This window comes from Theobroma umbraticum, unplaced genomic scaffold, assembly GCF_002168275.2.
Source record: "Theobroma umbraticum cultivar Fairchild unplaced genomic scaffold, ASM216827v3 scaffold_130.0, whole genome shotgun sequence".
Taxonomy (NCBI): Eukaryota; Viridiplantae; Streptophyta; class Magnoliopsida; order Malvales; family Malvaceae; genus Theobroma; species Theobroma umbraticum.
Genome location: NW_018397264.1, coordinates 3,538,923 through 3,552,997, shown reverse-complemented (window position 1 = coordinate 3,552,997; position 14,075 = coordinate 3,538,923). Strand labels below are relative to the sequence as shown.

The window sequence follows — 14,075 nt, the reverse complement described above, 5'->3', positions numbered from 1 at the left end:
TCGTGCAGTAGACAAGATGCTCATGGATTTTGCTTCACTGTCAATAATCCCTATGATACTTGTATGTGCTGTTATCCTCGTTAATTCATTGTTAATTTTTTTATTATTATTTATCTTTTTATTATATATAAATAAAAAGAGCTTTATCTCAGAATCTTTGCCTTTGCAAGAAATAAAGATGGATACATCTAGGAGTTTGGCAGATGGGAGGAGGAGGTATGGGTGTGGGAGGTGCAATTAAGGAGGCCAACCCTGGGTGGGAGGAAGACCAATTGAATCAACTGAAAGAATGCATTGAACAATACCATCTAAGCAGAAAATTAAAGGATTCTCTTGCTTGGAAAGGTACTGCTTTTGGCCATTACACAATTAAATTTTTGTGCAAGCAAAGACTCACAAATGGTAGGAGCAATGACGGTGTATGGAAGAGAATATGGTCAAATCTAGCACCGTATCAAATTGAAGTGTTTTGTTGGCAGGTAATCCATGAAAAGGTGGCAATCAAGTACGAACTACTACGAAGAGGATTAATTAACAATGAGGCAGCTGGATGTGTTCTGTGTCACAAGGAGCACGAGACTGTGAGGCATTTATTTCTTCACTGTCCAGAGGTATGGAAGGTCTGGGCAAAATGGAGTGAAGATTGGGGAGCATGTTGGGTGGTCCCTGGTAATGTAATGAATTTTTTCAACATATGGAATGAGGCGGCAATAACAAAAGGAGAGAGACAGATCTGGAAAATGGCTTTTTACGCAGTTTCATGGTTTGTATGGTTGCAGAGGAATGAAGTTGTGTTCAAAGGCATAGCTTGGGATTCGACCCATGCGTCCTGGATCAAAACGAAGTGGCCTATGAAGTATGGTGAGATTCTGGACACCTACAGGTTCACCCAATTTGGCGCTAATTTATCAAACGAGGAAAATGGTAGGAAGGTTGAGGGGTGGTGCAAACCAACACGGGGAGATGAAGGTCAATGTTGACGGGGCAGCCAAAGGAAGCCCAGGAGAGGCTGGGATTGGGGGAATGATGAGGGATGAACACGAACATGTTAAGATCATTTTCTCAAAAGCTATAGGCATAGAGGATTCAAACCTTGCTCAAATTAGAGCAATTCGAGAAGCTTTTTTATTGTTTATTGCATCCAAATGGAATCAATCACACAGTCTGATAATTGAGAGGGACTCATGTAATGCTGTTAAATGGGTGAACAAACTTGCAGAAGCATCCTGGAGATTAAGAAAGTGGGTTCTTCATATTGAACGATTGAAAAATGATGTAAGAAGATGGGAGGTGAGGCACACTTTTAGAGAGAATAACAAACTGGCAGATCGACTTGCGAAAGCTGGGGTTCAACGCACAGAGGACCCAGTGACTGTGCTGGAATAGCCCTTAACCTTTGGTGTCACTGTTAAAGTGAGGAAGGAATCCAGGTTCTTGAAAAAATTATTTTGAGGGACATGGGATGTTATTTTGTTCATATGCTGGGCAGGGTCACTTTGACCTTGTGTTAAAAGGGTATGATAGTCATGAGAGGATGCTGGAATTCTAGGCTTTATTTAGGAAGATGGAATCTTTTGTCAAATGTACAGTTATGGCTGAGATGACCCTATGATGTATCCCCACTTCAGAGCATAACAGATCAGGATCAACTTGCTTTGTTTTAGCTCAGGGGAATATTTCTGCCTCCCTCGAGAGTTTATACAATGAAATATCAAAAAAAAGTTGCTGATAAGTTGGTTAGAGAAAGGGTTAATAGGCAGCAGGATCTTCTGCGGACATATGGAACTGGTGAGGAAAACTTTTGCTAGAGAAGTATTGAATATCTTGCGATCTGTGACCAGGTGGCTGATGTTCAGCTCTTGAATTGATAATTTTTGTGCTACTTGATTGTCTGTTAAAAGTTTTTGTGGTTTTAAGGATAGGAAGGGTTGGTTTCCATTTTGTTCTGCTGCCATGACTTGATGCGGTTTGTATAGACAGGATTGTGCATGTATCAGTTATGGGAAGTGCATACTTGTTCAATTTTTGTATAGCAGGTTTGTGTGTATAGTTGTGGTTAAGATTTGGGGAATATACCTGCTTTTTGTGCCCAGGTATAGCCCACAAGTCACTGGTTCTTTTCTGATGTTTTTTGAAGGGGATTTTCCCATCCCTCGTTGCAATGAAACTCCAATCTTTCCAAAAAGAAAAATTCATTTGATTCTACAGCACCTGATATGTTCATCTAGGAAACTTCATTGTTCTACATGCCAACCCAAGTAAAGCTATAACAAGGAATTTATGCAGTCCCATTTCTTCCCAGCACAGGGAACTGGCTAAGGTCCTCAATCTGAGGACTATAATCATCGCCTCTCCCTCTATTATAGGGCCTACAGCCACCATACAAAGGCATTTTCCATTCTTGCCTTCCATAATTCCTCTGATCATAATAGCCTCTGCCATAAGGTCTCTGCCCATGGGCTCTATCACCATGTTGCTGCTTATTCTTCTCCCTTCCCTCAGCTGGTTTTAGGAATTCGTTAAGGCTCATTGACTTGCGAATTACGTTCTCTTCCTCGAGGCTGTGACAAGTATCTTTCCTCTTTGTCTCATATTTCTTCTCCTCTTTCTTTTTCCCAATCATTTGCATCGACCCGAATTCCTTATCTGCCATAACTTTTCTCCCCACGTCCTTCTTCAGTGCTTCCACAGGTTTCTTCTTTTCAAGAAGAGACTCTTCATACTCTTTAAGAGTCATTAACTTCTTCCCATCATTCACTTTCTCTTTCTCTTCAGCCTTGATCACAGATTTATCTTCAAATCCCTTGCTCTTTCTCTCCATCATTTCGGACTTCTTGTCACCATGATAATCACCATTTCCTTCCTCACTGTGGCCACTCTTAGACGCAGCAGCTTCTTGCCCCTCGTTAGCCACAACAGCAATATTGTCATTCTTGCTATTATCATTGTTATATTCATTGTCACCATCCACTTCACAGTAAACCTTTCCATTGTTATAGCATTCACCTCCGTCACGCCTGTAATATCCTTGATGGCCTTGACCTCTATAACCACCGTAATATTGTAGATCTTCTTTTCCAAAATCAAATTCTTGTTGATGTAGATGATTATTAGCATAAGCAAGAGCTTGCTCCTCATAAAATTTCCTCCTTTGTTGAAATCCCTTTCCTCTTATACTCCGCCTACCACCACGGTAACCACCATTATTATTCACCTGATACCCAGGAGGAGTGCCATAATTTTCCCGATATCCATCACCACCTCCATAGCTGTAATTCCTATAGTTACCCTGATACCCATTGCCAACTCCATAGCCTCTCTGACCGTGATGATAACCATGATTATGGTGATTATCAGGATAGTTCTTGCATTCTATCTTGGCATTTGCACCGTTTCCACTGCTTGGTTGTTGTCCATTGTTGTTGGTTGCACTTGAAGCCTTAATCTCGCCTTCTTTTTCTCCTGGTTCTTTTGCGTTGCTGTTTCCTTCAGGCTTTTGCTCTTCCTTCTTTTCCTTCCTAAGACCAAGGAAAGATCTCAAAACATGCCTGGGAAGGATAATACGTTTGCCCAGCATCTTTCGAGGATCCATATTCTGAAACTTGTGCGTTGGCTTTTGCTCTTTCTTGTTATCCAAGGCATCCGGCTTCGAGGGCTCTTCCACTTTCAGGCTATCAATGAGCTTTGATACATCTTCGGATTCTTGGTCGGTCAAGAGAGCAAAGAAGTTTTTCTCTTGAGCCATGAATGACGAGAGGAGAAACAAGTAAAAAAACAAGAAACATAAACCTTCAAACCTGGAGAAACCCTAACTGAGATGGAAGTGAGGAAGTTGGTGGTAATGGCTCCTGTGTAATTTGGCACAAATAGGACTGGAAATCCAACTCAAGAATGGCAAGTGTAAAAAGAACAGTGAATTACATAGACAAAGTACCCGTTTTAGCCAAAATGAAAATACGCAAGTACCCATCATCAAGGTGGGGTTTAATCTAATTGTCTTAATGCTAATATACTAAAATAAATAACTATTTAATGAGTGACACCCATAAATATTACAAGTATGTTTTTAGTTAATAATTTATTAAAATTGATTTATCCACTCTCTTTGCTTTATTCAATAATCTATCATCTTAAATTTATTATTTAGCCAGCTACCACTGGCGTGAGGAAGATGGCAATCCTTTATTTTATTTTATTTTATTTTTTCACATTGTAGCCGCTTGCTCCTTTTGTTCTCTAAAATTTCTAATGGCAAAGAAAAGCTTTATTACCAGGAAAGGAGCTACAACAAAATGTTGGATTACAAACGCTCATTTTTGTACAACAATGTTCCATGATTGATGAGAAATTTTCATTATTCAGAATTTCGAAATACAATTATCAGCACATGAAATGACAAAACATACATTAACACAAGCCAAAATCTAGTTGAAATCAAATAGATAACCGAAACTAATCCTTTACCACCAGATGGATACAATCGTAAAGCTCAATCTTCTTTGCCCAATAGCACTCACCCTTGCCAAGGAACCCCAACCTTTTGATAGTACAATTTCTACTTGATATAAGCTACTAAAGCCTAAGGAAAAAAAAAATTGCTGGCTGTCCAGATTAACCTATCCTACACCAACAGCTTCATAGAAGGTAATAAGATGACCGTGAATTGCCTGGTAATAAAGGATAAATCACACTGGGGCTGCTTTTGAGAGTTCAAATATTCATTGTACTTGGGCCTATTCCAGCTTAGTCTAACTTGACATTAGAATACAAAAGTGTGTCCCTTGTCAGTGGCATATTGAGAAGGAAGTAAACCTGCAGTTAAAAAACACAAACCAAGAGTGGATAATCAAATACCCTAGTTTGCACAGAGAAATATAATTGATTAGACTCAACAGCCTTATAGCCACACCCAACCAGATGACAAGAACAGAGTCATGGGAAATCCTCAATCAGTCAACAGCATATGAACAATGAAGACACAAACCGAAACCTTTGCAGTTGACAATCTATAGAGAATTTTTTTCAATCCTTTCCAACAGAGTTGACACCTCTGAGGGGAAAACATAGAAGTAAATGTGTACATCTGGTTAAACCTTTTTCTGAGCTTTTCAATTGTTTTAAAACTGGGATAAAAGAACTTTCCACATTTGTCAAAAGGCTTAGGATTTGTCTGATTTTATGCAATGCAACTATAGATTTCATGGAAATTTCAATATTACCAGAAATGTCAAAAAGCACTGCAGAAACCATGTAAAATCAGGCATCCAACTTAATAAATCTTACCCCTAAAAGAGTTGCAATGACTAGAACTAGTCCAGTTACCCAAGCAAGGGTCCTTCTAACTAACACTTGTGCAGCATCCGTGATATTCTGAGAGCTTTTTGTTTCTGCCAACCAACGCGGAGATGGACGAGAGGTAAACATCACATTCATCAACGTTTTTGATTCTGGCTGAGGTACCCCATTAAAGACAATAGCTCCAACAATTTGACCTGCCCAAATCATCAACTAGATTTGTTAAACAAATTGGCAGCAAGGGATTGGATGGAGGGGCATGGGGGGAAATAGAAAGACAAATGCTGTCAATAACTCAAGATGAAAAGCATTCACTGCAAATTTAGAGGATACTATCAGCAGCATAAATGCATAGAGACTTCCACATATATTGTCATGTCTATTTTCACGTAGCTAAAGAAACTATGATAGAAAAAATAAAAATAAAAACCGAAATATATACACACACACATGCACATGCATATGTATAAAATTATATATCATTATTTTCTTTAAACAAGTTGCAGACTGTCTGCCTTTGCACTTGTATACACAGAGCATATAAATGGTGAACACAACTGGAATAACAGCATATTTCTCACTCTTAATTAATTAGCAAAGTGGAGGTCATTTTCCTTCCACAATGGAGTGTTCAATGTGTTACCAACCTTCATAAGCTGTCTGCAATGAATCAAATATCTTGGAAATTGTGGCAAGCAGAAGCCTCACTCCTTGTTTATCAATACCCTCAGCGTCATCCTGCTCCTGCATAGCCTGTAATATACATATTTTTTTTAACATCAAAAGGATTAGGGAGGAGGTTAAGTGATGAGGAAGAAAAACAAAACAAAAAGCAGTACAAACATTACAATAGCATGAAGATAGATGACTAGATACATGAATTAACCATTTTCTAAACCTGAGGCCCATAATTAGACACAATCTTAGAGAGTTTTAATCAATATCAAACATCAAAACTAATATTTCATTATCGTAGATACAAAGCAGGTCTTCTCACCCACATTTGATAAGAAGACAGATGACACATTTTTACAAGGCCAAGCAAGCATGGCATTTGAGAATGGTATTTGTCAATAGGGAGAAATGTCATACATGTCGTAGAAGGGTAGTTACATTTCAGTTTTAACAAAAAGAACTGCAATTCAAATAAACCCTTTTCTTCCTCATTAATGGATTTACAAGAGTTTTAATCATGGAAAGTGAGATGAAGACAACAAAAGAAACCTTCCACTTAAAGATGATGGTTTCCAAATACATTTTCAGACAAGACACCAATCTAAGAAACCAAATAATAGTTAGTATTAGCCAGATCAAGTCTGTATGTTTAGTACCTTAATTGCATCAAAAGAACCCATTATTAACTCAGCAGGTCTGTGCAAAGTCTGTGACAAATCTTCATGCATCTTCATTGCTTTCCTTATATTGTGGGACAGAGCCAACAGTTTTGATGCAAATTCCCTGTGTACTTTCTGCAAAAAATTGACACCTAAAGCTCTCAATGAGGTAATTGAGAATTCAAGACAAAATACTACTGCTACTACTATAAAAGTGTCAGTCAAGAACAGTTCATAAAAAGCAGAACATAAAATATTAGCTCCTGAATGATACCTTTGACATATGAAGATTCACATTGTCACCATTTGCCAAGGGAATAGTCAAGACTCCTTGCAGAGGTTTCGTAGCATCAGTAACATACAATCCACCCAACCAAGATGCCTAAACAGACACATAAAACCACCGTCACTGTCACATGTGTGACCCAAATAAGCAATCAAATGGACTACAAACAACAGAGATATCGGCTAAAGCCTAGAATAATAAACTAACAAAATCATTGATCTCTTCTTCAGTGTGATCTCCCAGAGGCTCATCCAAAGAAATCACAGAGACTTCCTCTTCATCTGCAAGAAATTCATAATATGAACAAATCCTAATGAATATAAATAAGGGGAAAATCTTAAACACAATGAAAAAGTCATGACTAGAGTCTGACAGTTTACACATCTGTTTTTTTTTTAAATCTTGACAAATGGTCAGGTACCTGGAAGCTGAATGTCTGCTCTTGAACCAAGATCAACACACTCTTCAAGGCATTGCTGAAGAGAGCATTCTTGGGGTCTACAACAAGAGGATCTGGAGGTCGAAAAACATTCATTTAAACAAAATGGGCATGGGGGACTGAGTGAAGAAGAAAACAGAAAGAAAATAAACATTGAGATGCGTGCAGGTACCATCAACTCCAGTGACTTCAAGCAGAAAAACAGCACGGGGTCTATCAAATGGATTTGGAATGAGAACCTCATTCAGCTGCAAAACAGCAATAACACAATTAAACAAAAGCTCTATGAACAAAACAAAAACAAAAGGAAATGAAAAAGATTTATTAGTCAGGACTCATAAGTAAAAAGACACCTTAGATGAACCGGCAGCTGAAAGCATAGTAGGTGGTGCAAAACCAAGCAAGACTGATACAGCAGCACCAACTTCATACAGCAGCATTGATTGCGACTGTTAAAGTAAGAAATAGAAGGGGGCCGGGGGGAGGGGTTGGGGCACTGAAAGTGAGAGAAAAGAACCAAAATGCGTCTAAAAACTTAGAAGCATGAATAGCATAAGATACTCCAATCTTAACATGCAGAACGAAACTTCAAAAAGAAAAAAAAAAAAAGGGTTGTGGACAAAATACTTCTCCTACTATCAAATGTGAATCTAAGTAGGTCCAAATCCACTTGATCATATCTAATCAAAGGGATTTATCATCTAAAAATCATTGCAGTGAATCGATAATATCAGTTATCAGAACCGCAATCTTTATTATTAACTAATTCAAAAAAGAAAAGTTATTACACATAGTAAAGCAGCTAAATGCAACAAAATTAACCAACTTTACAGTTTCTAGCCAACTAAAAGCAACCATCCACACAATCTATTGATACTGAAAGTTCATCATAAATTATAAATAAATGAAACCTGATTACAAATTACTGAAATGAATTAGGAGAAAATAAATAAATACCTGAGCAACATCGCTGGTTGATTGAGTGCGAAGAAATTGATGAGTTGAACTATCGATGAAGAAAACGGATCCAGTATGTTCAGCCTACGATAATAAAATCAGCAAAAATTGAATCAATGAAAAGAATTATCACTATCAGATCTAATTATATAAAGAGATAGAAACAAGAGAGCAAACCTTGAAATGAAAAGAGAAGTGAAAATTAGGAAGAGATGAAAAATCTTCATTGTAAGGAATGGACGAGAGAAAGAAGAGTCCGATCTGTGTGGTGTTTCGCGATCACGGGACAGAAGAGGGGAGGGGAGAGGAGAAAGGCAGAGGACGAACTTGAACCGGATTTTGTTTTGTGTGCCCACTGGGCGACGTCGTTTGATCCTTTCGTGGAGCTAATGATTGGGTTGGGATCTTCTGGGCCAGGATTGTAAAATTTTTGTTTCCTGAGATTGGAAGTCACAATAATATGCACCTGTAAATAGTGCTTCTTCTTTTTTTCTACTATTTAGAATAAATTGTTTTAAAAGAAAAGGATAATAGAGAGATTCTTAAATATTGATACAAGAAAATAAGATAATGGTAGTTTTATTGTTCAACATATTAACTAAAAAAGAAAGCGAGAAATCAAGAGTAAAGCTTTTAATTAAACAAAATTATCGATTTATTGAACATGATGTTGTGCGAGATTAATTCGATTTCTTTTATAATGGATAGTTACAGATATGTCAAATATTAATAAAATTTTGTTTCAAATTAAAAATTATAAAATTATTGTTTAAATTGAAAAAAAATACATATGACTCTCAATTTTTGATATTTATTATTATTTCTGCTTAAAGAAATATAAATAAGAATCTCAATCAATACCTCCAAACTCAATCATTAAAAATTGAAATTATAATTTGAAATTCTTATGTTCAAATTTTGAAAAAAAATAAGATGGTATAAGGCTCAAATAACCCTAAACTATTAAAAATTTAATAGGTCTTTATTTTATTGTATTAAATTAAGTCTTGATATTTTATTGAATTAAATAAGCCACCATATTAATGATTGACTAATTATCATTAATCTAAATATGATTTATTATTTTATATCTACATGATAAAGACATGACAATGATGTGGAGGTTAAAGAATGTCACAAAATCATATTACATGTCAAATTAGCATGTCATATACATCAATTATAATATATTAACATGTCATCTCATATCAATATAATATATTTAACATGTCACATAGCATCATGTGATATAAAAATATTATAATTTTTGAATAAGTTAATCATTAGTCATAAGAATTTATTTACCTAAAATAAAAATAAAAATACAAAAACTTATTTTGCTCAAAATAATAATATAAAGACTTAACTGAATACGATAGAAGTATAAAGATTTATTTGAATTTTCGTAAATAACTTATGAATTTTTTTTAAATACTATGCCAATAAAGATTTGTATAACTAGATTTTTTTTTTAATTTATAGTTGATGTATTATCAATGTATAATATTTATATATATTATCAATAAATTAAATACTATCAAATTTTGTTATTAATAGTTTATGAGCTTGCACGTTTCTAAAACAAAAAATTGGATAAAAGTTTGAATAAGTATGAGATATATTAACTCCAAGCGAAAAGAGTAATAACAAAGTATGTGAATGAAAAGGAGGAGGTAAGGGTCAAAAGAACCTGATAAACAAATAGGCAAGTGAATGAGAACATTGTCATCTCCTATTTTATTGATGTGTCGCGTACATTTCAGGAGTTTCCAAATGCAAATTATACATATCATGAAGGGAGAGGTGGATCCCATTTACAATAGAAAATTTCAAAGGCCAAAGCACCTAATATCGAAAAGAAAGAAGCTATATCTATATGGGATCACCTAAGAAACTATTATATACGACGTGACTCTTATACTTACAAACTTATGTGTGGGTCATGGAAACATGAAGAAAAATCTACATTCTTTATTGGGAAAAAAGGAACAAAAAAGAATAATCCAAGAAGGGGAACAAAAAGGAAGAGAGATGAGTATTGGAGCTGCCAAGAGGAAGGCCCTATCATCACCAATCAATGGTACTCAAAATGGCAACCATCATAGCCTGTTAGCACAGTACAAAGAATTAACACAAGTTAGTAAAATTTCATTTGAATTTTATTCTGAAATTTAATTATTACAAAATCAGAAGCAATTTGCCAAGTTCTCTTTATTATTTGGAGGGCTTAGGGTCGAATTTAATGTTAGCAACTAGCCACAAATTCTTAATCAATGAAACATAGCAATGTTGAAAGACTCAGATAGTTTTTAATTGCAGGTTTTGTACTTGAAAATTTCAATTGGCAAACTCACTTGGATCAACTGTAACGAGTATGGCCGTGCCTCCAAACTCACATGTACCACCTGCAACCTTGGTTTTTTGCCAGTAGCTGTTAAAAGCATAAGAAGCATGAGCAAACAAGGTGTCAGGCTGGAAGCATGACCCACTGGGCTGAATCGAATCACAATCTGCTCCAGACCCACATGCATAGTTCATAGCTTCTTGAATAATAGGGTCAGGCACTGAGGGCTTAGCCACGCACCACAAGGCCGTGCTTGGAGCCACATTGGGAGTGGTGGAACCGTGGGGGGAGGGTACACAATCGGTGGTAGAAACACCGGTGGACTCGGATTAAAACCGAATGGGGATGGAACAAAGAATGGTGGGCTCAAGACTATGGATGGTGGGCTAGGCTCATAATAAGGTGGGCTCCCGGGTCCCGATGGGCTTGGGATGTAAATGTGGGTGTTGGAATTGCTTGTGGGGGGGCTGGAAATATTGCCGGTGGATTCGGGTGACCGAGAATTGGGGCGGGCTTGGAACAGCTCCACCACCTGAGCTTGGTGGTGGGCTTTGGCCTGGAAGAACCGGAGGGAGGATGTAAGAGGGAGATGGTGGGGAGAGTGTGGTTCCACTAGGAGGTGGAAGGACTGTAGTAGGGGTTCCGGGGGTGACAGGGGGGTTAACACAATAAGGAGGGGAATTCACAGGGGGTAGTGAATCAAAAGGTGGCAAAGAAAATGGTGAGCTTACACCATAAGGTTGAGTATTAGATGTATCAGTAGGTTGTTCAATGACCAAACTCATAAGCTTACTCATAAGTTGCGATTTCTTTGTGTGCTTTATGACAGAACTTCTTGAATGTTTTGGATCTTTGATTAGTCCCATTGATTTCCTTGCATCTGCCCAAAGGAGAAAAAAATCTTAGAGATTTGCAATTAATCATCACAATGCAAAAGTTTCTGCCCTGATCTGCTCCATTTCAACTAAAGGTTAATTTCCCTTCAGTTGGGTAATGCATTCCAACATAATTAAATGTTGTTTATCGAAAGATATAAATTACATGAATTTGAATGCAAAACTCAGTTTTGATAAGCTATATTGGCTTGAGCAGAAACTTAGTGACAAAGCAAACTTAGTATATTCCATGTAACCTTTTGACTCGTTATGAGACTAAAGAAGTAAAAGTAAACGGCACATCAGCAAAAACAAATGGATTAAATAAATAAAAGTTGATGGTAACACAACTCTTCGTGTCTAAGGAATCACACAATTCAATGTCATGGGATAGTCCGAGGTGTAGTGTAGACCATGGAATCAAGTGTACATGGAACAACATTGGAATATCTGATGTGCAAAACAATTATAAAACACAGGATGATAATCTTAATATAATAATTCTAAAAATTTTGGGTGTAAACCTATTCAATGTGAAGAGGAGAAAATTTACAGAAAAAGCATTTTAAAATTTTCAGAATCTGCACAGTCAGGTCGTTTATCCAGTTAAACAGTGCACAATTGGGAGAAGAACCGAGAAGGAGAATCAAAGCTAATTACAAAGTGAAATGCGACATATATGCTGAGATGAATCATTCAAGCTGAATTTCACTTAATAGCGGAAATCGGCTTACCGCAATGCATGAAGATAGTGGCCGCCATTGTTGAATAAAGAAGGAACATGCAAATCCTGCTTTCCATGGCTCAGCCTCAGCAATGCCAAAGAACTCCAGGGCAAAGCTGTCTTAACTTGCTTCAACCTCCAAACCACTCAAAGAGAAGAAGACTGATTTAGGGAGGTATATAGAGGGCAATCAAGGCAATGACGGGGGACAAGCGGCAGGGTTGGCCATAAAAGATTTGATTCTTGAGCAGCTCACGTTGCTGTAAGTAGTCACTTTGCTTAGAAATGTAAATCTGAAGAATACTAAAAAGGGGTAAAAGGTCCTAAGAGAAGATGTAGTTTAAGGGAAGCTGTTCACCCGCCCCTGATCAAAATTCCTCTTTCCTCACTTAAAAATGTTTTTGTTTTTGTTCATGCAAATTTGGCATATATGCTTGCTTCACATCGGGAAAAAATCAAAGCCAGGTGTTTGTTGCCCTTTTGTCTTGCTTGCTTTCTACTCAAAGCTCTCTCTTTCTCGCAATCTTTGTCCTTGGAATGACTCGTCTGTGTTGGAATACTTATGGGGGAGGGGAGAAGTCTGGAGACTCATTAAACTAATATAAAATCAGAGTTTCTTCGCTATGGAGGTGGGTGTTGTGTTAAAAGCCCGTGCAAACTGCAAAGCTTGTTTGTTCAATTTTGGACATATCCTGTCGGGCCCTCTATAAAGTCCCTTCCATTAAATTGGAATTTTTGGATAGAATTCTAGATTTAAGCACATGAGCATTTGGTTTAATAATTTTAGATTTATATCCGATGTCAATATATCATGTTTATTCATAAATTTTCACATTGATTTTGAAGATTCAATATCATATTCTTGGATGAATTTAAAATGTGGAAGAAGTATTGAGCATGGATATGTTAAAATAACAAAGAGTCTTTGAAAATATTTTATACTAGTTTAAAATCAACATTTCTTTCTAATGAGTCTTTTTATGACTTTTTCTTTTTGGTATAATGTTTAGAAAAAATTTTAAACTATTTTAAAAATTGAATAAAATCTATTTATTATGTTCAATCTAGTCCTTATATTTTTATTTTGAGTCAAATAAGTTTTATAACTAATTATTTACTTATTACTATTAATCAAAATAACATTTATCATTTTTATTCCCATGTGATACTAATTTGAAAGGTAAAAAATATCACATTATTATATTATCATCCTATATAATCATTTATTATGAAATATCAACATGTTATATAAACATTATATAATATAAAATAACAAGTGATATATTGATTAAGTCAATCCTTAATTATAAAAATTTATTAGCTCAAAATAAAAGTACAATAACTTATTTGACTTAATATTAAAATATATAAAAATTAATTAAATATAAAAAATATAATAATTAACTTAAAATAAACAAATTAGATAAATATTCATTTAACAAATAGTAATAACAAACCAAAAGGTCGAGAAAGAAGTTGCCCAACTTATGTTGATTGAAGTAAGCAATCGGCCCAAAAAGAAGACAGTATTCTTTCACGGCTTATCTGTCACTTTCCTGCTTTCTTTAATATAAACCCAGCTCACTTGCACCGGGCCTGATAGACTTGGACAAAAAATTACTACATTAGCCCATATCGACAATGCAATGTCTTCCATTCGTAGCAGAATTTAAGTCCAAGTTTAGTATAATTTGAAAGAATTTAACAATATGATTATATTTTGTTACTATGACCTAAAATGAATCATCATAGACGTAATATTTTCTTTTTGAGTGGATTGATGTCCCCATGACATCAGGGAAGAGTCATCCTTACTAAAAA

At 36.0% G+C, this 14,075-nt stretch overlaps 2 protein-coding genes, 1 long non-coding RNA gene and 1 pseudogene across 6 annotated transcripts; 1 reads left to right on the top strand and 3 right to left on the bottom strand.

Moving 5' to 3' along the window:
- LOC149526861 (uncharacterized) lies at positions 1-2,210 on the top strand. Of its 3 annotated transcripts, none has more exons than XR_016351561.1 (2): positions 1-61; positions 179-2,210. It is a non-coding gene; the product is annotated as an uncharacterized LOC149526861 (long non-coding RNA). The 3 variants fall into 3 exon arrangements; XR_016351560.1 differs by having other exon boundaries at positions 171-2,210; XR_016351559.1 differs by having other exon boundaries at positions 153-2,210.
- Positions 2,211-4,337: 2,127 nt separating this feature from the next.
- Positions 4,338-7,196, bottom strand: LOC110421415 (uncharacterized). Its single transcript, XM_021435015.2, has 6 exons — positions 7,123-7,196; positions 6,904-7,011; positions 6,627-6,764; positions 5,943-6,048; positions 5,284-5,492; positions 4,338-4,812 (listed from the first exon to the last, which is right to left on the bottom strand). Exons 2-6 carry the CDS (start codon positions 6,910-6,912, stop codon positions 4,744-4,746), a joined length of 531 nt encoding a protein of 176 aa, XP_021290690.2. The 5' UTR covers positions 6,913-7,011; positions 7,123-7,196; the 3' UTR covers positions 4,338-4,743.
- LOC149526860 (uncharacterized) lies at positions 7,105-10,040 on the bottom strand (annotated as a pseudogene). Its single transcript, XR_016351539.1, has 6 exons — positions 10,002-10,040; positions 8,312-8,395; positions 7,708-7,803; positions 7,527-7,602; positions 7,337-7,428; positions 7,105-7,196 (listed from the first exon to the last, which is right to left on the bottom strand). The product of XR_016351539.1 is annotated as an uncharacterized LOC149526860 (transcript).
- On the bottom strand, positions 10,022-12,637 carry LOC110421986 (uncharacterized). The gene is given in 6 exon segments (XM_021435726.2): positions 10,022-10,417; positions 10,666-10,926; positions 10,929-11,096; positions 11,099-11,158; positions 11,161-11,535; positions 12,265-12,637. Coding segments are annotated over 6 exon segments (963 nt in total). The 5' UTR covers positions 12,332-12,637; the 3' UTR covers positions 10,022-10,385.
- Between the last annotated feature and the right edge of the window lie 1,438 nt (positions 12,638-14,075).

What these genes read in the sequence shown, in the direction of transcription:
- LOC110421415 (XM_021435015.2), bottom strand. An exon ending in GTTCTTTTGATGCAATTAAG is followed by an intron (nt 6,049 to 6,626) that starts GTACTAAACATA and finishes TGTATATTACAG; the next exon opens with GCTATGCAGGAGCAGGATGA. An exon ending in TCATTGCAACTCTTTTAGGG is followed by an intron (nt 4,813 to 5,283) that starts GTAAGATTTATT and finishes TTTTAACTGCAG; the next exon opens with GTTTACTTCCTTCTCAATAT.